Here is a 27,654-nt window from a genome sequence, read left to right as displayed (position 1 = left end):
ATATTATAATATTTTCGAGACTCGTTTTCTCCGTGTATGCTTTTCGAATTAGACCTACATATTGAGTCGCAATAATGTCTGCACTTACCATAGCTTAGAAATTATGTTAATAAATAAACAATTATTTTTTTATGAGAGTAAAAACCGTAATTTATTTATTTAATATTGTTATAACTTTTGAAGTTAAAAAAAAATTATTTATGGCAATTAACTAAATTTTATAAATTTGATTTTGATCAGATGAAAAATGGAGATTTGAGTGATAAAAAATGACGAAAATAATTTATATGAACAAATTAGAAATAATAAATAACTAAATTTGTTTTTTTTTTATTTCAATTAATTATTAAAAATTTAAATATTGATGCCGGCAGATTGGAGATAATTTTTCAGATGCATTGCATTAGCTGGGGGAAGTTGTTGTAATATACTGCTCAATTGTGCTGGTTGTAATTTACTGAGTCCTTGGACTAAATGTAATCGTACATCAACAATTGCTGCAACAAAATAATTTTATTGAATCGTTAATATTTCTTTTGTACAGTCGGAAGACAACTAGTGACATCGAGTATAATTCTCTCGATTGGTTAGTAGCAGTCGCTGACGCTTGGGTTTTCAAAACCCGAAGTCAAATATAATACTCGCTGTCAGTAGTTATTTAGAATAATATTTTAAGTCACAAAAAGCCAAAAAATAATTAAATTATTGCTAAATAAAAAAAAAAAATTGTTTACCTTCCAATGGATCTTTCTTAGGATTTTTAGCACAAATTAATTGGCTGTAAGCAGCTTGATAACCAGGATTATCGTCAACTTCTGGTAGAAAATCATCACCATTTACAGTATTGTCTTGTGGTAATTCAAAAAATTCAATCAAACTTGCCAGTAATTTTGGATAAAAAATATTATATGAACTTTCAATCATTGCTGGACAATCAGTTAATATATTTGAAATACCGACTGCTGCTATTTTACGTTCGATATCACCGGATACTTTTTGTAAGTCGGCTATAATTACACGTTCGACGACCATACCAAACATTTGAGGCTGAATGTCGTCAATTATTTGGATGAAATTTGTTGCTCCATATTTGATTATATAGTATGCAAAGAAAACAATTAAATTTTTTACGAATTTTGTTGTTTTGCTGGATGACAACCGTTGAAATAGTAAGACAAATATTTGTTTTACGTATGGTTGAAGTGTTTCACTGCAGGAAAATTAAAATATATATCAGTAAACAGTAATCGGCGCAAACTATATTTTCACTAGTGATTTAAGTATTTATTTGTGATTATTACTAAAATAATATGGATAGGGGAGAGTGGGGTCAAATGGACCAGGGGGCAATTGAACCAATAAGCTTAAAAAATCGAAAAAAATATAAAAATGAGTCGTCCTCTTGGAATTATATTTCAATACACTAAACCTCAGTCTGACCAAAATTTGGAACCAATATGATGATTTAATTTAAAAAAATTCAAGTTTTTGTGTTTTTAGGCATCCAAACTTTTTTTTCAGATCTTGAAAAATTGTTTAATAATTTTTTAATTTTCAAATGTAATCTTAAAATTTTTTTTGTAATACCTTCATATATCTATATTAGTCATAAATTTCTAACTTTAATTCTAGTAAAATAGTTCTTGAATATTTTTTTTTAAACTAATTATTTCAATAAAATCATATGGGATGAATTGAATCAGTACTCTTGGGGACGGTTGAACCACACGAATTACACTGTGAGCATCAGACATGCGCGCGCATCTTGACAGAGTGTGAAAACAAGTTAAACTAACCAAGAAAAAAAATAATTTTATTGACAGAAATTTTAAAAGTGATTGTTATAACATAAAATGTTGTATAAAATAATAACTATTATTAGAAGTGTTGTAATTTTAGTTTTAAGCTGTAATAAATAGTAAATTATTCATTAAAGTTATTAGTTTATAATTCTAATACTCTTGGTTCAACTGTTCCCGCGAAGGGGGCGATTGAACCATTTGATGCAGTCATACAATTTCGTATTTCCCGGGAAAAAAAATTTAGATTTGTTCTGATCAAATTAGATCAGCTCAGATCAAATTTGATCATAATTTATACTGAACCCAGATCAGAGTAGATCTGATTTAATCTGTTTAGATCAAACTAGATCTGATCAGATATGACATTTTTCTTTGGGGAAAAATAGTCCAAATCTACCTTGCTCAAATTTAATGAAGTCAGATCAACCTAAATCAACCTAGATCTAGTCAGATAAAAACAGATCAACATTGATTAAACGATCAATTTATGAAGTAAATGTAAATAGATCTAATTGGACCTGTACGGATCAAACCAGATCTGAGCTGATATAACTTTTTCTCGGGAAAAAAAGTTCAGATCTGCTCTGATCAGATTAGATCTGCACAAATCATAAAGAAATATTTCTTCAAATTATATTATAATTATAAGATTAACTAGCTGAATTTGGACACATTTACCAAAATGTTGATAATTGTAAAAAGTCTATTGTAATTAAAATAAATATATTTTCTTGTTTATTCAGCTAGTAATTATTTTATTATAGAAAATATAAACATGCTAATAATCTACTATCGATATTATCTGATATTCGTATAGGTACTTCATATACATCGTTACATGGCTTTCTTGGGTAAATAAGTATAAAATACTTTAAGGAAAAATTATTTATGTATCTTAAAATGAGATTACTTTCATTATTGTTTATAAAAAAGTGATCCTTTATATTTATGCGAAGTGTTTCGAATTGATTATAATCATTTTTATTTAACAAAAAATCAGTCTAATTTATGATAATATTTCATTACTTATACTCATTTTATATTACTGTCGAGATTAATAACTATTGAATATTTTATTTTGTTTGAAGTAGTATCTTCTTAATTATATGTTAATTTGTATTGTTTGGAGAAGAGTGATTTTCATTATAAATCTTCATTAAGTTAAATTTCAATTGTATCATTTAAAGGAAAAGATGAAGCTGATCTCATATGGAATATGAAACGTTTACTTTTAATTTTAATGGCTTCAATCCTATACATTTTATATTATTGTGATATATTTAATATATTTTTAATCAGACATATCAATTTTTATTAGGATAGAGATAAAAAAACAGATCTATTTAGATCTGTTTTTAAGCGAATTAAATCAAATTTGATCTGAGCAGATCTAAGAGTGTTTTTTATTTACCTTGATCTGTTCAGATCTAAGCAGATCTATTCTGATCAGAGTAGATCTAATTTGATCTAAACAGATCTGGTCAAAATGCAGATCTGTTCAGATCTGAAACATCAGATCTAATTTGATCTGAATAGATCTAAATTTTTTTTCCCGAGTTATTAAAAATTTTCATCATTTGTTAAGTTATGCGCTTATAAAAAATGATAGCCTCCATAATAAATTATAATTTCATAATAGAAAAAGATATCATTTTTCTTTTATTCATCTAAAAAAAAAAGAATGTTAAACTATTTTTGGTTCAATTGACCCCACTCTTCCCTACATTTTTTGAAGTATAATTTTTTGAAAACTTAAATTAAATAACAAAAATTATTTTTATTATTTATTAAATAACTAATCACTTTAGAAAAATCGCAGATATCATAAAAAATTTATCAAAAGTATCTAAATTTTTTAAATATTCATACATTTTCTAATAAGTTCGAAACAAATACTAAATATTTGAACAATAAGTAATTTGCAATGAGATATTCCTAACCATTTCGATAGTTAATAATTAAATAACAAAGTTTATTAATTTTATAGATATTTGATAGTCAGCAAAAAATATACTACTGGTTATTCAAATATTTAGTAAATTTAAAAAAAAAAAAAATATTTTCTCTTTACAAAAATAAGTATTCAAGCTTAGAATTTGGCACAAACGGAATGCGCTGACTAAAAAAGTTATTTCTATAATTATTTATATTTATTAATGCTTGAGTGTATTTGGTGCGCTTAGTGTTATTTTTATTTAATGTTGAAAATGGGGTTCCGCGCGGCAGCTGTCACATGGCGCGTCGAGGTTAGAGCAAGAGAGCAGCCGCGCGGAACCCCATTTTCAACATTAAATAAAAATTATTGTTTATGGAGCTAGAATTCCGGGAGCCGAGACTTTTTTTCAGAAATTTCCTCCTCTTTAAGGATCTTTATTTAGATTTTTGATATCGCTTATAGTTATTGCGGTATTAACAAAAAGCTAAGATTCTGTATTGTGTTTTTGTTTTTTGTTAATAAGAAATCGAAATTGTGATGAATAAAAAAAATAAATAGTTATCGAAATCAAAAAAATTTTTAATATACCACGTTTTTGAAACGAACTAAAAAGTATAAAATATGTAATATTTCTCAATCTCATAAAGATTTAAAACCACATACAAATTCCGAACTTCTTACAGATTGTCCTGAAAATTTATAATTGTGAATTTTTAATAGTTATGAAAATACTTGTAAGATTTAAAACGAAAAACGTGGGGCGCATGCAATATATAACTATAAGAAGTGTAGAGAAGAGCTGTCAATGAAAAAGCTTGCATATTAGTCCATATTATTTGCAATGCATTAAAATTGTTAGTTGAACTGTTAATGCATCAATTTTCTGTTGCATGCGCCCCACGTTCTTAGTTTTAAATCTTACAAGTATTTTCATAACTATTAAAAATTCACAATTATAAATTTTCAGGACAATCTGTAAGAAGTTCGGAATTTGTATGTGGTTTTAAATCTTTATGAGATTGAGAAATATTATTTTATACTTTTTAGTTCGTTTCAAAAACGTGGTATATTAATAGTATATTACACACCTAGGGAAGTAAAGTAAGAAATGTCTCAGATCACATGTAATTGTTGTCAACAAACATGTGATCTGAGGCTTTCTTATTTATTTCCCGAGGAGTGTATACTATTTTTCTCGTCGACGGAGGCGGAAAGCAGTAACTTCGTTTTGCACTGCGGGACGAAAGTTGACGCTTTCCGCCCGGAGGCGAGAAAAAATTTTTTTTATTTCGATAATTATTTTCTGCTTTTTAGTATTGTATGAGTGAAATTTTGAAATCGATTTTAAAGGCCTGGATACGATAATGACGGAGACATGCGACAAATTTCAGGTTTATTTCAGTTCCTTTTCACTTAATCAAATCTGAAATAGAAAATCGCTATTTCTTCCGACTAATATATCAAACTCATTTTTTATAAGAATTATACTTCAAAAAATTAAAACAAATCAAATCCAGATTCTTTTTAGTTAAAAATGTTGAATATATGATTCTATTCATGGTGCTGGAGGTCGTAGTCGTCACATTCTTTCCATTTTCTTCATGTATTTTCATTACACGGTGTTTGTTTATTTGTCATCCAGTTGTGAGCTATATTCAAGAATATAACTCATCCAGAAATTAGTTTTAAATTAATTATAAAAAATTCGTACGGAACAGACAAACAAATGAACATGAATTTTTCATTCGATTTTTTTTTCATTTGTTTTTGTTTTTTTAATTTTTTTCTTCCTCTTTTAGTGTTTCTCCTTCTCATTTTAAAAAAAATTTTTTTCATTTTCTTGCATTGTCATCTAATTTTAAGCTTTGTTCTAAATTTCAAGTCTCTAGCTCATTGAGAAGTTACTTTAAAATCAGTTACAAAATTTCACCCGAACAGACATACATAAAAGCGAGTTAATAATAAAAAAAAACACATTTTGCTTAAAATTTGATTTCGCATCGAATGACATATAACTCATATTTTTGCCACAATTCTAAAGATTTTTCCCAGCAAACTCATTCAGGATTTTCACAAAAATCTTCATTACCATCTAATATAGTAATGGTTACAATTATAGCATAGGAATCAGAACTATTCTTTTCTACAATATGTATAAGATACCATTAATGCATCAGTCGTTTTACAAAATAATAAAATTAAATACCGAAAATTTTTTCTGCCAAAATCTCCTGGTAATATTAATTTTTTAATACGACTCAAAATAATTTTATTGATGATATAAATGGAGAACTTTTTAAAATTAATTTTTAATGAAAAATAGAAAACTTTCATGTTTTTTATTTAAAAATGATCAACTTACGGTGGAAAATGCTGTATGATTGCTTGCATTAACAAAAATCCCTCATTGTCATTTGCTTTAGATGCAATTAATTTCTGGAAAACTCCCAACAATCCACTGGTTTTATCCTGCGTAATTATTTGATGTGCCCCTAAATTAACGTAAGCTTGCAGTAAACGATTCAACGGATGTATATTTCCTTGACGATCAAACAAAGACGGTGCCAAAAGACAGGGAAATAATGACATGTAACTTTCAGGAACTTCAGAGCCTGCTCTTAATTCCAGTAACAATGCAAGTATTTGAAAAACATATGGAATAAATTCTTGAATATCTTGAGTAAGTATTCCTTGAAATATTGGAAATAATACAGCTTCAAATGACTCTATAGCAGCCATATTTGACTTACAAACAATTCTATAATTATAAAAGGTAATTAAATGAATATTAAATTTTATTTATTCATTTCTGTAATGTTTATGGTTACTCGAGTTAAAAATATCATTATCAAGAAAAAATTTTTTTTTGGTCAAAAAACATTTTCTTTCTGAAAGTTTATGTTCTTGGTTCAAAAAAATATTTCATCAATTGATAAATTTTAATTCTTGACTCAAGTGTAATTTTCTTAAGCTGAAAAAAAATATTTTTGCTTAAAGAACTTCAAACTCTTGTTCAAACAGTATGACCAACTTAAATCAAGAGCAGTAAAAACTCAGTTCAAGAAAATAAGTCTCTTAGTTTCTAAAATACCCCCGGCTGGCTGTCCAAATCATGGAGAATAGAGAGGTCTCTACACCGGTTTCCATAGTATTCATAGTTAAAATTCTATCCGCTAATATCTCGAAACTATCCCGAGTCGAAAAGTTTCAGCATTATTTCAAACTGACTAAGCTGAACTGGACCTTAAATGAAGCCGACTGCGCTGAATTGAACCTTAATTGAAATTGGCTGCTCTTAATTGATCCTTAAATTAAACTGTTCAGCCTGCTACTGGAATCAAATTGAAGCTGGATTCAACCTGAACAAGCTTAAGCTTCAAACTGACGTAAAATTTTCAGGCTATTTTGAAACTGAACAGCCTACCATAGCATTAAAAAGACACTGAATTCAAGCTGAACAAGCTGTAAGGCTGTTCAGCTTGAAACTAGCTTGCACTTTGAATTTATTCTTAATCTGAACAACCTGCTACTTAATAACTTTTTAAGCATGAATTCAAGCTGAACAGCTTGATATGACTGTAAAAGTGAATGTATTCTTTCGATCTTGTGTAGGGTACAACTAAACTCAGTAGTCACTGTCGGTAGCGCAGCCTAGTCGTTAAAGCGTCGGTCTTTCGTTTGTAGGGCCCCGGGTTCGAATCTCACTAATGCGTGTGCGGTCGTTGATAAGTGTAACGTTTTTTCTCTGAATTAAAAATTTCTAATGCGATTAGAAATTAAATTATTCGCATATATAATAATCTCTGCATCACTAAAATGGTTGAACAATAAATTAAAAAAAGAATAAAACAATCTGTTTTATTAAATTTATTTAAATATGGTCATATTCAGTCATACGCGGCCATATATTGCTGATTTCCATGTGACTGTATATAATTGATTTTTCCCGGGCAATTAAAAAAATATTAAATGATTCCAATCATTTCTATTCTATTTAATCAAATATAATAATAATAATAGTATAAATCCTCGTCTCTATCTTAATGTCAGCCAAATTTCGGCCGGGAAACAAATTTATTATTTTTTTACGCGGGGAACCTAATATCAACCTGAAAAACTTTAATTTCAAACTATTTTTAAGCTGAAGAGCCTGACTAATTAATTTTATTTTCAAGCTTAATTTCAGCTTGATGGCCCTAAAAAGTGAAATATGACGACCTTTCAGTCTGAGTTCAGGCCCATTTTATAATGTATTTTAAATAGCCACTTTTTATTTTTTTCAACTGTTGCCTAGGAGTTTATTCAGTTTGAAATAAAGCTGAAATTTTTCGACTCGGAAATTTAGTAACGTAGTATTGATAATTTAAAAGATATAATCTACAAATATAAACAGAAATTGAAGAAGTGACAAATAATCGTGAAACCTTATTTAAAAAAATGAGTCGCTAACACACGCAAAAGTGGTCATTATTCCTCAAAGTTTGTATTTAATAACTTAAATGTAGCATCCGAAAATTCAAAATAAACAAAAATTGTTACCTTATAGATAAACTGAGAGTTTCAAATAAAAAGTGATTGAAATTAGGACGACTTGGATTACCCGCAACAATTGTCAATTTTTCAGTCAATTTTGGTAGTAATTCACCAAGATAAGGTAATATATTGTCTTTCAAAACACCAAAGCTACGCATTATTGCTTTCATCGCGTATTCATTTTCATCTGAATTTGGCATCGACAAAATATTAAATAATCCATTCAATAAATTTGACGCTAATGGCAGTACTTCTTCAACTTTAACTCTGTAACAAATAGTATTTATTAATTAATTCTGATTATTTATTCAATCGTAATGATTATAATAATAAAACTTACAGTGAGGAATGATCAGGATTTTTGAGTGACAATATTTTATCAATTGCACACGCTGCGTAAGTATGCACAACGATACTTGATGCTCCTAGATGTCTAATAATATCCGGAAGACAGCTGACAACAATTTCACGGGGTAAAATTGAACGGAATGTCATTATAAATTTAATCGAACTCGCTTTAATTACTGGCAATTCATTAACTGAAATCAATAATCAATTTTTAATTTTTTACTTTTTGTTTAATTTCATTTCGGGTAAGTGTGAGTATTACTGCAGATGTCCTTATAACTGCGACTTACATTTAAAGTTAAATAATTCAATAGAATAAAGCAACCTACAGTGACGTGACTGCTTGATTGTCATTATCAATTTAATTGTTTATTAGAGCCCTACCAGTTAACTGTCAGATTATTTTTGTTTATTTTTACAAATCTTGTAATAAATTCGCATACTCATTGATTTCGATAGTTATATAATCTTGGGATTGAAAAAAAATACACACGATCAAATTTTTTTTATTAGTCGTCTATAATGTATATATATATTTTCTAAAATATCTTAAATACGATGAAAATACAACAATTGATCAAAAATTTTAAGAATTAAGAGTGGGGGAGGGGGGTCAGGGTTTAAAGCGTGGACTATTAAATATTTAAATTTCATTATTAAGTTGTGTAAATTTATATTCAAGATAACAAACTTCAATAAATAACTTAAGAGTTTATTTAAAAGATAATTTCCGATAAGCCACCGTAGCTGAGGATGCTAAAGCGTCGGTCCAAAGTCTTGCTTGACCGGTCTACCTTCGAATCTTAGGTAGGACTCAATTATTTATTCATAAAAAAAATGTTTGTTAAGGTACAAAACTATTTTGATCAACATGGGAAAAAAAATCTGGACACCGGCTGGCCCTGCGGACCAGCCCCAAAACTTCCCACTGTTTTTGAGCACCTTGAGCTCGAATACTTTAGTGTAAATACATTTTCGAGCTCTTCGAGCTCGAAAATACCTTTGTTTCCTTTTTTTTTATAAGCTTTTCAAGCTCAAAAAGGTTATGTTAAAGTTTGAAATTTTAGAATCGAAAATAATTAATGAATGAGCGTTTTTATATATTTATTAACATTTATGTTGAATAAAAAAAAATAAAAAAAGGATACTAAGGCAAAAATCAATGTATGCGATCGAAGGAAAGCTTCCATTGAGTTCTAAGCTGATTAGATTTTGAAATTGATCGATTGGACAGTTTTCAAAATATCCAAAAAAAACGAAACAAAAAAAAAATTTTTTTTTAATCGTATTTCTTAAATATCTCCGAGTCTACTTGACTAAATAATCTGAAATTTCCTGGAAATCTAAGCTCAGAAGAAATCTTTCGAATGCCACAAGAACCATCTAAATCGGTTCATTCATTAAAAAAGTATGAGAGGTTTCCATCCACACACACATCTCTGAAAATCTCAGAATAGCTTCCTAGCACTTTTAAACGTCGACATATGATGAAAACCCGATTTTTTAAAGTCGGGGTGAAATCAATAACTTTCCGAATTTTTTGAAAATCGTCGATTTTCTTCGCGGGAAGTTAAAAACGCATGACTAATAATATTTTCTTGACAAAATCAAATTTTTTTCTGAGTATCAAGCTAGTAAATAAAGTAATTATTTTGCTTGATTAAAGAAAATAATTGCTTGGTAATATTTAGGTAACGAAAATACCTCAATCGAATATTTTTTCTTGAAAACTCACAGTTTTTTCTCTCAATGTGATTAGCTAATAAAATATCAGCAATTAGAAATTAAAAAAAAAAAAAAACAATTATTACCATTAGGTTTGGCTAGTTCCGTTAAAATATGCTGACTTGCAAACTGTGGAATCGGCACGAATTCATTACTTTGAGTGACACCATGTTTTTGTGTTTGGCCTTTACTCGCAGAACTGGTAACCAAATATATGACAGCATCTTTTTTACGCCAATTTTCAACTGGTTTTATGGCATACTCTTCTAATCTTTGCATAACATAAACGCCGAAAATGTCCATAACTTTAGCGCCAAAATATTTGGCAAGTACTTTAACTAAATCACAAGCAGCACGACGTCTTGTATCGACGTCACTTCCTTCAACATCACGACGAATATATTCTTCGGGATTGTCTTCGAATAATTCATTGTCTGATTCACGGAATTCAATGTTTGGAGTTATTAAGTTCGTACAAATATTGCGAAGTGTTTCAGGATCTTCAAATAGAGTACGGTAATGAGCACGATCGGCAACAGTTACGAGAAATTGCAATGAATTAGATATTACCTGTAAATAATATAAACTAATTAGAAATTAGAGAAATAAAATTTTCGGTATTTGATTTCTTTTTTTTTTTTTTTTCAAGGTGGCCACAAACAGGGAAAACCAGGAATGTCGGGAATTACCAGGGAATTTTCTGCAACCGGGAAATATCATGGAAATGCCAAGGAATTTTGAAAAGTATCCGGAAATTTAATTGCGGCAGTTTAAAATTAAAAACTTTTTCAATAGCACACTAGTCACGAAAATGAAGAGATATTAAAAAAATTCCAAATTTTTAAGTGACTTCCCGTATGAAAATAACATATATGGTAAAAATATAATATAATATTTCTGTGACAAAAATACAATTGCACTTTTTTATTTATATCATTAGGGGAAGGGGGGCAAAACGAGCTTGGGTAGGCAAAATGGGGTATCCCCAAAATTTTGGAAAAAAAAAATTTTATATTTTAAATGGTTTTTAAACATTCCAAAATCACTTTTGTTAATATACTTGAGCGTTATTTTGAATTTTTTTTGTTAAACTTTTTCAAAAATCAATTGTCAGTTGAAAAATATTAATGACTTTTGTTTTATGATAGAAATTATTAAAAATTTGTTTTTCTACTTTTGCAGTCAATAATCATGTAAAATATAATTTTTTTTTATGTCAATTACTTGCAAAAAAGTTTGACTTACTCAAATTCATTTAAAATCCAGAAATTTTTGTTTTCTATCTTTTTTAGGGAGTACCTCATTTTGCCCGCAAAAATGAACAATTTTTTTTTTAACGATAACTGAAAATTTTTCCTATTTACTTTGAATGTCATTAAAAAAAAAAAAAAAAAAAAGATTCAGTGTATTTGAGTCTTCGAAAACTTCGTATTTCCTTAAGTACCCCATTTTGCCCCTCCCTCCCCGATATCAATTTTTATATTTTGATTTTATAACGAATTTTTATTTTTTACACTGATTTTATATATCTCTTACAATTATCGAGCATGATTTTTTGTAACCATTAGATGTCGTTTTTGTCGCGTTCCTTGCCAATAAATAAGTTATTGAGAAATTATAAAAAAATCTAAATAAAATAATTTACCGTATCATTTTTTGCTTGTTGCCCAGTAGTATTTAGTAATTTCCAAATAGCATCCAAAAATTGTGGCACGTATTTTTGAAACTCTTCATCGTATTTTTGTGCGTACAAAACAATATTATCACAAACTTGTGACTTTAATTGCTCAATAACACCAGGTTCATCATCATCATCTGTTTGTAATGCTGGTACATTAACCGTTAATAAACGATGGAAATTACTCATCCAAGTATCCATATTATCTTCGAAAAATTCTGGTAAATCTTGAAAATTTAGTGAATAAAATACTTTTGACAATATAGTTAATGAATTATAAATCACTCTAAGGGCTTCGTTATTATTTGCATGGACTTCTGTTAAATTCATTGTTGCCTAAATAATAATAACAATAGTTATATTAATAATAATAATAAAAAAAATATAATTATTAATTCTAAAAGTGTATTTTTATTGTGCCCGTAAAAAATAAGTAAATTTTTGTGAATTTATTCTTCTTATTGAAAACATGGTCAGAGTACAAAAATCCATACACAGAAAAAAAGAAATTCTTGGCGCAAGAAAAATTTTGCATTATGAATAGAAATCAAAAATTTTATTATTTAAAAATTTTTTTTCCCCCAAAAAATTTTTTCTTGTTCCGAGAAAAGTTTTTTTGCGTTAAGAAAGTTTTTTGTTTTCAATTAATAATGCAAAAAATTTTTTGCGCCAAGAAATTTTTTTTGTCTGTGTAAATAAAAAATAATGCAATATGAATTGTTTCTTCAATGAGTAATTTAACTTATTAAGGGAGAGGGGGGGGGGGGGGATAAAGGTTATAGCGTGAAAAAAAATGATTTTTTTTTTTACGAATTTTTTTGAGGCGTAAGGTAAATATCCCAATACCGGAACGACGAAGGGTATATGACCGATTTTTATAATTTTAAAAATATTCAAATAAATTATAAACCAAAATAATTTATTACATCATATAGAATAGACATTTACCAATTTAAAAATAATCAAATAAGTTCATTTGTTTAAAATTTAATATAAAAAAAAAAAATTTTTTTTCTATGACACCCAAAAGACCCAATACCGGAACGCTGAAATAGCCTTGTCCCAATACGGGAATTCGGTTGTCCTAATACCGAAACAGTAAATAAAATAAGTTATTTTTTGCATTTATTCATGGTGAAAATATTAATAATTATTAAATAATATTAATGTAAAACGAGTATGAATGTAGCAGACATCAGAGAACTTTAAAATTATAAATAAATAAGATAAATAATTAAAAAAATAATATTTACAAAAAAAGCACTATTAATTTCAAGATTTTTTGAATTCGCATTTTTTTTTATTTTATATTATTAATTATTTACTCGATTTATCAATAATTTCAAATTTGTCTGATGTCTGCTATATCACACCTATAATGTAAAATGTATTTAAAATTAAAAAATTATTGAATATTCAATGAAAATAAATGTTTTGATCTAAAGAATAGAAACAAAATAAATCATTTGAGGTTATACTAGAAAAATAATTAAAAAAAAAACTAAAAACAAAAATTTATTCTTTATGATTTAAATTAGAGTTTATCTATACTTAATCTATTTTTTATAACAATTATACATACTGCATTAAATATTAGGGCTCCAGTAATAATTAATATTGTACTTGATTTAGCCGGTCAATAAAACTCACCGCTAATGTCTATCGATAACATTAATATGATTGGTTGTTCCGGTACTGGGCACGGGTTCATTTTGGTGTACTAATAGACGAACAGTAAAATTAATATAATAATACTATTTTTTTCATATTATTAATATGTTTTCTTGAGTTTTATGTCATTCAAGATGCATATACAAAAAAAAAAAATTATTGAAAAGTAATTCTATGCATTTTCTATAAGCTTAAGACCATTGACTGATTTCTTAGCAAAACCATTAAGAGACATGAAAAAGTCATAAATCCGAGACTATTGCTCTAATTAACATTTTTTTTTCATATTTTAAACATTTTCTAAAATCTATTTTATATCTTATTTTTTAACTGAAAGATTAAGGTTTCAAATAAAGAAAGTTTTATTTAGTTTCATCGCGTACGAGTTGAAATATAATATAATGATTGGGTCTTGTTCCGGTATTGGGACATTTACCTTATGGGTTGAGCAAATTTATTGAAACCCTTTAAACATTATTAAGTAGGAATTCAACAACATTAATTAATGTTTTCATGCGAAAATGTCCACAATGAAGCCGGTGACAAAGCTTTTCCGAGAACGTCTTTTGGAATAGACGATTTGCGGTGAGCACTGTATCTTAGCTGGAAATTGTCCGAAATAAGAAACCATTGAAAGTTATTCAAAGCATTATTAAATCCTCCTTCCAACGTTCTCTGATTATTTTTTTTCTCATTTTTTAATTTTTTGTGGCCATTTAAAGTAAAACTGCTATTTTTTACGAAAATTCGCGCCAACTTGTAGGTGGAAAACTCCCTTGAAATAAAAAAAATTCTAAAACTTAACGCTGGGAAAGGTATTTTATACGTAGAAAGTGTGTAACAAGTTTGAAATGAATCGGTAATTTAGTTTTGAAATAGCAGTGCTCATGGACTTTGAAAAAGTAATTTCGAGGAAAATGCGTTTGAAGTTTTAAAAGACAAAAGTGAAAAAAAAATTTGTTTTTTTTTTTTTAACTTAGGGGAGAGTAACGCAAGGATTGCTCTGATTGACTTGAAATTTTAGGACAATATTCCTGAAATGTTTTACTATAAGAAAACCAAAAAAAAAATCCGATTTTTCAAAAATGCTAACCTTTGCTCCCCCCCCCTCCCCAAGAATATTAATTAAAAAAAAAAAAAAAAAAAAAAAGTAATCCATAATGTAAAGTTGGGGATTCTTAAAAAAAAAAAAATTAGTAATTTAAATTTTAAGAATATAAAAAAAAAAAAAATCCATAATAGAAATTTTGTACATAAATGAATAATAAATATATTTATATAAAAAATATAAATAAATTCATAAAATAAAATTTCGTAATAACGATAAAAAAATCCCTAATGCAGATTTTTTGATTGTTAAAAAAATTAATGATCCAAATTTTGGAACAGAATTTAGAAAAAAAAACTTTGTAATGCAATTATCGAGATCATTATAAAAAAAATTACTCGATAATGATCATTAGAGGATTATTGCAAAAATTGATTCATAACGAAAATTTTCAGATTAAAAAAAGAAATTTGTAATAAAAATTTCAGGATTAATTAGAAAAAAAAAATTATAATCCCTTTATAACCGTGTCTTAGGAACAATCGGATAATTAACACGCTAAGATCTAATAAAAACTACGTAATTAATGGACCGTACAATAGAATAGCTAATCAAGTCAACGAGTTCAATTCAGACATCGATTTTTTTGGTGGATTTCTATCAGTTTTTCAATCCAATATTAAAAAAAATTTCTGAGCAATTAATCAAGTTTTTCCGATCCTCAGTCTAAAAGTCTAAGTTGAATTATAATTGAATGTTTCTCCTTTCAAATTATAGTTTTCCTTATATTTAATTCTGCATATTTTTTGTAACCAGTTTCAAATAGCCGATTAGCGTTTGTTATTAATAAATAAATAATCCCGTTTTGTTCCCGAAAGTAACTCTTCATTTCCAACCCTAGAACAAGGAGTTTCTTGATTTCGAATTTCTTTTATATACTTCAGCCACCTTGATAATGGTAATTATTAATTCTAATGAACCTAAATTCTTATGATTTTCAAAAAGACTTTTAATTGATTCTATGAATCTGTTATATTTTTTTTTCTCTCTTGCTAGGTTTTAATTCCCAGCTGGCCTTTACATAGATCTCGTACAGCTAGAACCGGATATGTTACTGTCAAATTTTTCTTAGAAGAATCAACGCGCGACTCATTGATTATGATTATTAAATTTATTAACTACTAGTAAATCAGACCATAAGATTCTAGTAAATTGTTAATTTATACGTACGACAAATAAATCAGTGAGAGGCTTAGCAAATTTGTCAAGAACAAATTTAATTTCTGTCCATAAACTCTGACTTTTAAATTCATAACGATAACGTTTGAATAGTGAATGTGCAGTATGAAGTACACCATTGATAATATGAAAATCTCCAGTATTAAATTTTTCCACCATCTGATCAATTAAATCAGGCCACTTGTCTGGGAAATCATGGCGTCCAATTATTGATACTGCGTCTGATAATTGCTTTTGTATTGAATCAGGCGAATGTAACATTAAATTTACAATTAATTTTTTAATCGCATCACGATCTGCTGCATGGATACGATCTGGCATGTCTTCTTCCTGCAATAATTAATAAAATGAAAAATTTTAAGAGTTGATAAATCCAACAGAATTATTAAGAACTTAAATTTCCATGATGTTTTAATATAGAATAAAAATAAAATTATTCATTAGAATTTTGATACTATTTTTGATTTTTCAACTTTACCTAAAAATTACTGTTTGTTGCTTGACTAGAAAGTTGTTACCCTGATAACCAGTTGAGTTTAATTTTATGTACCCTGAGAGCCAAGTTGGCAGCAGGTTCGCGACTACTTTCTACAGCAATTTGTCACCGTTGGCCGCAAAAATTGACGGCAACCTATCACTAACTTTCTGAGAAAATTGAATGCAATTTTCCGTCAACTAATGTAATGTTAACTTTTACCACCAACTCGGTGACAACTGACAAGTTGCTGCAGTAGCTTGTCGCTAGCGTACTGCCAGCTTGCTTTTCATAGTACGTAAAATTGAGCTTAACTAGTTATTAGAGCAAATATTCCCTGATGGCGAGACTGATCAAAAAGTTGGTGTACATGAGTTATTACCAACTTGACGACAACTTTTAGCTTTTGTAACAATTGGCTACAAGTTACCACCAACTTTCTGTGAAAATTGGCGTCAGCGAGCAGACGCAAGTTTAAGAAAGGTTTCTAAAAAAATTGAAGGCAACTTTCGGTCAACTTATGGAATTGCCAACTTTTGCTACCAACTTTCTCAGAAAGTTGCCATTAACTTATGGCAGCCAATTTTTGCGGCCAACTTGGCGACAGGTTACAGCAGTAGTTTATCGCCAGATTGCTGCCAATTTGGCTATTAGGGTTATTTGTTAAAAAAAGGAAATGTGATTTTACCCTCAGATCTTAATAAATTTACAGAAAATATCAAACCCTGATAGCTAAATGACCTTAATTTAACGGAAATTTATTGCCGTAACCGGACGTCAAATATTTTACGTGCATGAACAAGAAGTTGATGGCAATTTTTAGCATTAATTTGCCTTCTGATCGCGACAGCAAATTGACGTCAACTTGTATCATTCAGTTAGCTTGAAATTGCCTGAAATTTGCTGCCCGAATTTACTGACAATTTGACAGCAAAAGTTCAAAAGAAAATTTGCGGTTAATTTTTCTTCAGTTTAGACCCTGATAGACAGAGTTTCTGATCAGAATGTTGGTGTACGTGAGTTGCGACCAACTTGACAACAATTTTCAGCTTGTGTAACTGTTGACTAAAAGTTGCTCAGAAACTTGGCGACAATCTACTACCACAACCTGTAACCAAGTTTCTGAACAACTTGTAGTTAAATTGTCGGCAACAGTTACATGGGCTGAAAATTGTCGACGAGTTTCTCGAAAAGTTGCCGTCAACTTATGGAAATGCCAACTTGGAAACAGGTTGCGGCCAACTTGACTATCAGGGGAGGAAACTTTTCACGAAAAAAAAAAAGTTTGTAATGTTCATTCTTACGATTTCAGAAGGTAAGCATATTTATACATAAAAATGTCTACAATTCGACGGTAAAAAAATACTGTACAATTTTCCAAGTCAAATTAACAATAAATTGACATAAAATTTGCCTGAAACTTGACAACAACTTTTTTTCTGGTCAACTTCTGAAGTGAATTAGCATTTTAATTCGGGTAGTAAATTTACGTAAAATTGAATAGCGAGTTGTACACAAACTGTCGTAAAAAACGGAAAAGTCCGAAGTTGACGGACATTTGACGAAAAAAATTTAAGGAAACTTTTGTAGGGTAAACTTTTGCTCCTTTCACTAAAGCAAACTGTGATATTAGGGTAATATTTCGGAAATATTAAATTGATAGAAATTTGACGTTAAAGAGAATAGAACTGCCAAGTCCGATTTTTTTCATGATTAAGTCAAATTATCAGGGGACTGTAATAAAAATTTACATTTGAAACAAAAAATTTTTACTCTGATCGCAAAGTTGACGTCAATCTCCTGTCGCAGTTTAACGTCAAAACCCTATGAGCGTGTATGACCGAACTAAGTCCGCAGAAAACTCAGTAAGATTGACGTCAATCTATTGTCTCAACTTGTTGCCAAGTTGACTATGAAAGTTTTCATCAAGGTGGCGTCGACTTATGACATCGCTAACTAATTACATTAAACTTGGCAACAAGTTGCAGCAATATATTGATGCCAACTTGACTATCACCCTAGATAATCATAATTTCTCCGCAACTAAGTTCAGCAACGTCAAGTCTCACCCGCAAGTTTACGTTAAGTTACGGACGAAATGGATACCCTGCTAACAAGTTGAGCTATTTGGGAGGGTTAGTAAGGATAAGTAAGCAAAAAAAATTGATATGACGGTCGAAAACAAAAGAGTTTGAGCTTTTCTTCGATCAATCCACAGTCAGTTGAGCAAAATCAACAATCAAATTGAGCATAGATTTGACGTCAAATTAAAGCAGAGATTTTATTCGACCATGGAATCAAAAATTGAGTAGCAAAATTTGACTTCAGGGAGAGTTGTTATTTCTTTAAATCGGAGAAAATTTATTTTTTTAAATCGTTTAGTATGATCATTTTTTGAATTATTATTTTTTAGTTTTCAATTAAAAATTTTAATGCAAATTAAAACTACACTCGGAAATATATTTATGTTATTCAATTGATATTTTCAATAGCAAAAATAATCAATGTCTTTTTTAAGTAAAATAAGTGTTCAAAAAATATTAAATATTTTCTAGACAATTTACCGATAAAACTAATAAAAATAATAAACAAATAGCTAAGTGCTAAATATTTTACTAATTCAAAATATTTTACGAGAAAAGTGAAAATTTTACAGTAGTTTCTATTTCTTGTTTTATAAAAACTAATTTTTTGAACACTCAGCAATGAAACTTTATTTAACGTTCAATTCTTTTCAAAATTGGTATTTATTGTTCATCGAATAAGATTTTTAAAGAATATATGTTTTTAATCATCAAATATTAAATAATTTTGAAATTAATAAACCAATTATTTTCTACGAATGATTAAAATAATGATTTATTATATTAGTCGTTATAGAAAAATCATAAAATAAAATCTTGAAATTTTATCGTTTCCGATTTTTTTTATTACTTCTTCTTATAGAGCGCGGTTTTTAAAATTACAATTTTGTAATCAAAGTTATCACAAGTTAGATAAATTTCATGGCTAGTTTCACTGAATCTCTACGACATTTGATTTATTAATAGTATATTGTGTGACAAGCAATAAAACAAGACGATTCCAGACAAGGGTGAAGTTGGCTGCCCGAGCCGCAGGCGAGGGCTGACATCACCCGCAATCTGAAATCGTGCTTTATCCTGAGTCACGCTCTATATTTTTCATGATTACCTGCATCGGAACTTGAAGATTCAGTGTCAGCAGCCAGTAAGAAACAAGTTAATTTCAAGCCAATGATGCGGAGAACTGTTAGAGAATGAGAAATATGTGATTTACAGTCACTTATTAAATAGTAAATAATACAAAAATATTATTTTCACTCATTTTTTAGTAATTTAATTTGGTTAATTAAAACTGTCACTTAAAAAATGAAATGAGTAAACTGAAGTGACAAGTAAACAAATGAGAGTAATAAGGCTGCAAATGAACATTAAATATAACTAGCACAGGGCAGAAACACAATTGTTTCTGCCCGCTGTGAAGGGGTTTGTGAATTACGAATTTGCTAGCAGTTGTTTGCAGCATCAGCTTGAAATTAGCTTGTTTCGACTGGCTGTAGAGATACTGAAACTTCAAGTTTCGATGCTAGTATCATGAAAACTGTATTTAATAAACATTTTTTTTTTTTTTTTTTTTTTTTTTTTAAATAAATTGATTAAAATACTTCTTTAATTTTTAAGTCTGACATATTTAAAAAAATTTTTAATAAATAATTGAAAATAATAAATTTTATATGATAATGACAGTAGCAAATATTAAAAAATTTGTTTTCTTTTCATTCAAAAATGAAATACTGGCAAAAAGATAAATAAAAATGAATAGTAAAGAATCTTCATCACTTAAAATAATTTTTCCGTGTACATTTTCAACACTTTATTCTAATGACAAGTGATTCGTTAACAAAATTATTAAAACTGTTTGATGTCTACTACTTTCACACGAACGCGAGCCTAGTAGACAATAAAAAATTTGCGGACTATTTTTTCGAGAAATCAAAAAAAAAAAAAAATAAAAAAAAAAGGATATGCACTTGTGGAAAATTAAAAAAATTGTAAGTGCAATTTCTTTCAATATTATTTTAGTTTATCGTTTAGAGAAAATCAAAAACTATTGGATCTCAGCTACACAGAGATAAGAAAAGTAAATTGAAATAATTGTTTCTCTTGTTTCCATAAATACTTAAAAAAAAATCTGGGCGTCGGTTGACCCTGCGGGCCAGCCCCAAAACTTCCCGCTGTTTTCGACCTCAAAGAGCTCGAAAACATTAGTGTAGATATATTTTCAAGCTCTTCGAGCTCGAAAATGCTATCACATGCAAGTGTTTTTTTACGATCTTTTCAAGCTCTAACAAGTTACCTGTTATGCTGAAGTTTGAAAATTTAAGAATCGAAAATCATCAATGAAGCGGTTTTTAAAATTTAGTTCCTGATTATGTTCAGTAAAATAAGTGTATGGAGGCAGAAATCAATGTCAGGGATCAAAATCAAGATTTAAATAAGTTTTGACTCATGTAAGAAACAATAAAATATGAAATATCCGATAAAAATATTAAAAACTACGTTTTATCGATTTTTTTGTTGATAATATGATTTAAACTAAAAACCAAGTTCGATGACATTATATGATCGAAAGAAACCATAAAAAAGATGAGTTGGTATGATAGGCACATTTTAGTACGTTATATTATGATTTATCCGGAAAAAATAACATAAAATGTTATTTTTTTAACTTTTCAACGCCGATATCTTTTGAACTAATCAATCGATTTTGATAGTTGACGTGGCAATCGGCGCGATTTTTTGAGTTCTAGAGCTGATTAAAATTTGAAATCGATCGCGTCAGTCGTTTCGAAAATATTTAAAAAAAACCGTTTTTCACCATTTCTTTCTCCCGCGATAACTCTCGAACGAATTATCCGATTTTAATGTTTGAGGTGGCAGTCGACGCGTTTTATTGAGTTTTAGAGCTGATTAGATTTTGAAGTCGATCGTATAAGACGTTTTCGAGAAATCAATAAAAAACTAAAATTTTTTTTTTTTTTTTTTTCGTAATTCGCAAATACAGTCGAGTCTCGTTATGAGTCCGCTCGTTATGAGTCCGTGAACCAGGATTTCCACGGAAGACCTTCCCCCTCCACAACGTGAAAAAAAAATTAATTTCAGAGTCTCGATATGAGTCCGTATATTCATGAAAAGAAATTAAGAGTTTATTTATCATATTAGTCCTATTTACATATAAGAAACATAACACTCAAGTCAAACGGACTCATAACGAGATACTGGAAACAATCACGTACACACTCACACGCTTAAAAAGTAGGGGAAGTTCAACTCACGACTGTCGCCTGCGCTGACAGAGTGGGGGTACACAAATTCTTAGAATTATATTCCCCTACACCCCTTTATGCGGGTTCATAACGAGACTCGACTGTATTTTCGAGTCTATTCCATCAAATAATCTGAAATTTTCAGGAAAGTTGATGGCCAACAAGCTCTTTCGATTGCCACCTCAACCATCCAAATCGATTCATTAGTTCAAAAGTTACAAAGAGTTTACATACATACATACACACACACACACACACATACATACACACACTCGGACATCATTCTGAAAATAGTCAGAATAGCTTCCTAGGACCTCAAAACGTCGACATCTGATGAAAACTCGATTTTCGAAAATCGGGGTGAAAAGAATAACTTCCCGAAATTTTTGAAAATCGTCGATTTTCTTAGCAGGAAGTTAAAAAAAAGTCATTTTTTCGTAAAATATAATAATTCTTATTTTATGAAAAATATTGCTTCACTTCAATAATAAATTTCTGGAAGCATCAATTACTCAAGGCAAACTTTTCTTTAATTTAGTTAATACATTCTCATTTTTATTACAATTAAAAACTTCAATTAAGCAATTATTTGGTTGAATAAAAATAACAAGAATTGAAGAAAAATATAAATAAAAATAGGAAAAAAATTCTTGCGCTGAGAAAAAAAATTTGTTTTTATGAGAAATGAAATTTTTCATTGGTATTGATAAAAATATAATATATATTGATTTTTTCGAGAGCTTCTATAAACTATTAGATATTTCAATTTTATTATTGAGTTGTATAAATCTATATTTAAGATGACAAACATTGATGAATAATTCAAGAGTTTATTAAAAAACACGATTTCCAATAAGCCGCCGTAGTTGAGGATGCTAAAGCGTAGCTCCTAAGCCTCGCTTGATCGGTCTACCTTCGAATCTTAGATAGAATTAAATTATTTACTTAAAAAAAAAAAATGTTTGTTGAGGTACAAAACTATTCTGATCAGAAGTTCTGATTTTTCCTCTGAATTAAGGAAAAATCAACCGCTAATTTTTTTTCCAAGTTTTGATATCAAATTGTCAGCCAATGCGGACAGCAAACTTCGATAATTTTAATTATCAAATTACTATCAATTTCAAGCTAAGGTGGCTTTTAGGGTTATTTCGTACATCTAACATTGTGGCGCTACCTGTCAATACCTTATTAGCAAAATTTGAAAATCGGATTTTTAACGAATGGAAACATATAATTATTTTTAATCGGAAGATTTATTATCGTTATACAAAAGAAAAAAAATATTATTTTTATTGAAGACTACTAATGACAAATCTAGTTTCTTAATTACATTTTTATTATAAAAAAATTACTGTTTTCTTTATTTTAACCGGCAATCATCGACAAACGATTTCCTAGTGATTTAAATGGAAAAATTAATAAAATATCGAAGTAGAGGGGTTAAATGGAAAAAATTAAAGGCTAATTTTTATTTACTTTTTCATAATTAAGCAATTAACTCACAAACAACTTTGATAGACCGACATTGATCGACAAACGACCAAAAAACGATTGCAATCAGAATAAATCAGATCGGTTTACATTGAGTTGGTTCATAATCAGGAGTTAAGTAAGTGGAGCTGAGATATACAACTTCAGTCATAAGCGATTTCTGATAATCAAGTTGAAAGCGAGCTAGTGGCAACCAACTGCAGCAACTTGTTATCAAGTTGGCCGCAAAGATTGTTGGCATTTCCATAAGTTGACGGCAATTAGTCGCCTATTTTCTGAGAAAATGTGTGCCAACAGCTGGCATTCTCTTAGTTGGCAGGGTTGACAGAAAATTGACTTCAATTTTTTCAGAAAGTAGGCGTCAGGTTGCGGCACTCGATTATTGTCAACTTTCTAGGAATGTTGGTAACAACTTGTCAAAATTTTGAATTTCGTTCTGTTGTATATAAAGTTATATCCGCTAAACAGTACCAAAATCGGGCAACTTAGTGCTATATATATATATATATATATATATATATATATATATATATATATATATATATATGTACAGATATAAATGTCGATCAGTTGAAGTATGTTTACGTAGTAATTGAGTCAAAAATACGTATAATTATCTCTAATTAAGTAATTATTATTGACTAACAATTAATGATGCATCAGATAATTTTAAAAATTTTCAAAATAAAATCCGTGATTAACTTTCTTATGTTCTATCTAGCTACCCGCAATGTCTATATTTAAAAATTACCTCTTTAATAAGGGATCTACAGTGTAGATATATATAATTTAGTGCTATTTACAGATCAATTAAATTAACATTTTTATTTAATAATTGCGTTGAAAATATGTATAGATCTCTAATTAATATTTTATTATTGATAAACAATGAATTATACGTTGAATAATACTAAAAATTGAAAAATATAATAACGCTACAAAAAAAAAAAAAATAAATCCTACCAAAAACAGATTCTCTGTATAAAGTCGCGCCAAGTACACGTTTAAAATTTTTTAAAAGAAAAAAAAAATTATTTTTCACAAAAAAAAAAAAGTCCAATCGAAAAAATACCAAGTACCTAGTATGATGCAAAATCATAACAAACATTTTCATAAAATTAAAAAAAAAATTGTATAACAAAATTTCAATGTACTTGGTGTGCGTTACTACATGTACTCAAGCAAAATAAATTTCTAATAAAATCAAATATGTTTTTTTTTACTCTTTTGTAAGCACACCAAGTATATTGAAATTTTGTTATACAATTTTTTTTTGAAATTTTATGAAAATGTTTGTTATGATTTTGCATCATACTAGGTACTTGGTATTTTTTCGATTGGACTTTTTTTTTTTTGTGAAAAATAATTTTTTTTTTACTTTTAAAAAATTTTAAACGTGTACTTGGCGCGACTTTATACAGAGAATCTGTTTTTGGTAGGTTTTCTTGACAAAAGCAATTTTTTTTTTAGTATTAAATAAGAAAAAGACTTGGATGAAGTCAGGATTGCAAATAGCGCATTAAATTTATAATTGCATTAGTGCTTCAATTAATTTTTTTTTTTATATTTCATAATCCAAAAACAACAAATTAAAAATGATTTTTTTATTTTTAATTCAATATCTTTGAATTAAAAATAATTTTTTAATTTTTAATCCTGCATTTTTGAACTAAAAATTAAATTTCAAATTTTTAATTCGCAAAGTAGCGTTAAAATGTAATGTCTTCATTTTTAAATCTACGTTTTAAAATACAACATTAAATGATCAATTTAAATTCGGAAAATCTGATTAAAAAATTTCTTTCTAATCTCAAATTCCATATTTAATAATTGAAAAGTAAATCAGAAATTTTAATTAGCTATAACTGAAGGGGATTAAAAAATTACATTCCGTTTTTTTAATTTTCTATTTTCGTAACCAAAATTAAATAAAAAATTTTTCATTCTGAACATCGGATTAGTGTTTATTTGATTTTTAATTTACTGTTTATACTGAAAATTATTCAAAAAATTTATTCTTGAATGTCTCAACTATGAATGATCTTTTTATTGCAAATTCTATCATATATGACGATCAAGAGTAAGTTTAAAAAAATATTTAAACTTGAAGGTCAAGTAAAACAGTATTATTTCCTGTTATAAGTGCCGTCAAATTTTTTGTCTTGAATACTTATCTGATTGCGTACCGTATCTAAATTAAAAAGTAATTTCCAATTTTTGATCCCACGTGTTTTAATTAATAAGTGATTGTTTAATTTTTGATCCCACGTTTCTGAACTAGAATTAACTTTTAAAATTTTAAACCCACGTGTCAATTTAAAAACTAATTTTTTAATTTTTAATTTCACTTGTCTGATTAAAAATTAGTTTTTCGATTTTTATTCCCACGTGTGTAAATTTAAATGAATTTTTAAATTTTGAATCTCTCGTGCCGGACTAAATATCAATTTTTAAATGTTGAATCCCACATCTGGATTAAAATTAATTTTTTAATATTTAATCTCACGTTTCTGAATTAAAATTAATTTTTCAATTCAAGTTGTTGAATTAAAAATTACTTTCGTATTTTTAATCGATATTTCAATTACGGATTAAAAATTTAATTTTTAATTGCAAATAACCTCATTAAAGAATTCGCAACCCTAGGATGAAGTAATTTTTTTACTTGATTAAAGAAAATAATTGCTTAGCAATATTTAAATAACTAAAATATTTAAATCAAACATTTTGTCTTGAAAACATACATTTTTGTATACAATTTTAGCATCATACTTTTAGCACCATAAGCTTTTTGAGTGCTACAAAGCATTTGTTTATAAAAATAAAATGCAATACTTACAACTTTCCAATTACGTTTTATGTAATTTTTAAATGCAACAGCACCAGCAACTCGTATTGTTGAATCATAATCTTGTTTACCAATTAAATGTAACAGCAGAGCTGGATAATTTTGATTTGTTTCTATTGATTCTAAAAATTTTTCAGCTTAAAAAAATAAAATTTTCATTATTGATGATGTCCTTTTTCTTTTATTATTCAGAACTAATTGTTGAGAATAAACTTTATTGTATTTATTAATATTATAATTCTGTCACTATTATTTATAGGTATATTTAATTTTGCAGTCAATGAAAAAAATATAGAAGAAAAATTGTATTGTATTTATTAGTGCTATTAACTGAATTATAATTATAATATATAATTGTGTTTAAATATAAACAATTATTAAAATATCATATTTAGAGGTTACTCATACCTGGACGACGAATATTTACGTCAGGACTAAGTGTCTGTTTTAAATAATTACTTAGTGTTAGTATATTACGTTCTTCTATTTCCATTTTAATTATTTAATAATAATCGAGTATTTATTTCAATTAAATTTAATTTGTGTATTTAAATAATTTTCTTTAACGTAAGAATAGTATAAAATAATAAAACACACGAGTATGAGTAAATTGTGTAAGATTAAGCCGGCATTTTGCGCCAATTTTGTTTTCGAGGTCGCGGCTGTTGTGCAACACAAGCGCGATCTAGTTAAAAATTTATTGCGCGCGCATTTATATATTTGCGCGTAATTTAAATTTTTTAATGGAGGAATCATATAGATGTATATTTTTTTATATGACACCCCTAATAGCCACTTTAGCTTGAGAAATTAACTTAGATATGACATTGAAATTGCCTAAAATTTGCTGCCCGAATTTGTTGACAGTTTGACAGCAAAAGCCCTAATAGCAAAGTTGACCGCATATTGTCGACAACCTACTGCCACAACCTGTTGCCAAGTTGAACACAAAAGTTAGCATTTCCATAAGTTGACGGCAACTTTCCGAGAAACTTGTCGACAACTTTCAGCTTATGTAACTGTAGCTGACAACTTGACTACAAGTTTCTGAGCAACTTGTAGTCAACAGTTACACAAACTGAAAGTTGTCGACAACTTGTCGTTAAGTTGGTCTCAACTCATGTATAACAACATTCTGATCAGAAATTCTGGCTATCAGGGATCTTTGCTTAAGTTTTTACAGCCCTGATAACCAGACATTGCTCTACATGTGTTGCAGTGAAACATTTACAGCTAATTTAACGAGAAAGTTTCTGGTAGACTTGGCTGGATAATACTTTTCTTTAAGTTGGCTTCAGACTACTGCAGTAGCTTGAATGTAACTTGACAGAAAAACTTGCAGTCAATTTGAAGTGAAACCTTCAATCAACTTAACGTCATTGTCTGACGTTAATCCTTGTAGTCAAATTGAATAGAAAGTTGCAGACAATTTGATGTCAACTTAAAGGTAATTGCTTGCTCTCCAACACTTTCCTTTAAGTTACCTTTAAAATACTGCAGTAGCCCCTGGTAA

General features: G+C 28.5%; 1 protein-coding gene across 1 annotated transcript; it reads right to left on the bottom strand.

Annotated features, from left to right (window-relative positions):
* Positions 1-148: 148 nt before the first annotated feature.
* On the bottom strand, positions 149-26,797 carry LOC103568994 (exportin-2). The gene is made up of 10 exons (XM_014441374.2): positions 26,550-26,797; positions 26,133-26,278; positions 15,972-16,310; positions 11,990-12,358; positions 10,431-10,914; positions 8,612-8,810; positions 8,278-8,538; positions 6,101-6,496; positions 735-1,210; positions 149-497 (listed from the first exon to the last, which is right to left on the bottom strand). The coding sequence occupies exons 1-10, from the start codon at positions 26,632-26,634 to the stop codon at positions 355-357; spliced, it is 2,898 nt and encodes a 965-aa protein (XP_014296860.1). The 5' UTR covers positions 26,635-26,797; the 3' UTR covers positions 149-354.
* Positions 26,798-27,654: the final 857 nt, after the last annotated feature.

This window comes from Microplitis demolitor, chromosome 10 (assembly GCF_026212275.2).
Source record: "Microplitis demolitor isolate Queensland-Clemson2020A chromosome 10, iyMicDemo2.1a, whole genome shotgun sequence".
In the NCBI taxonomy this organism is placed as follows: domain Eukaryota; kingdom Metazoa; phylum Arthropoda; class Insecta; order Hymenoptera; family Braconidae; genus Microplitis; species Microplitis demolitor.
This window is presented reverse-complemented; position numbering and strand designations above follow the sequence as displayed.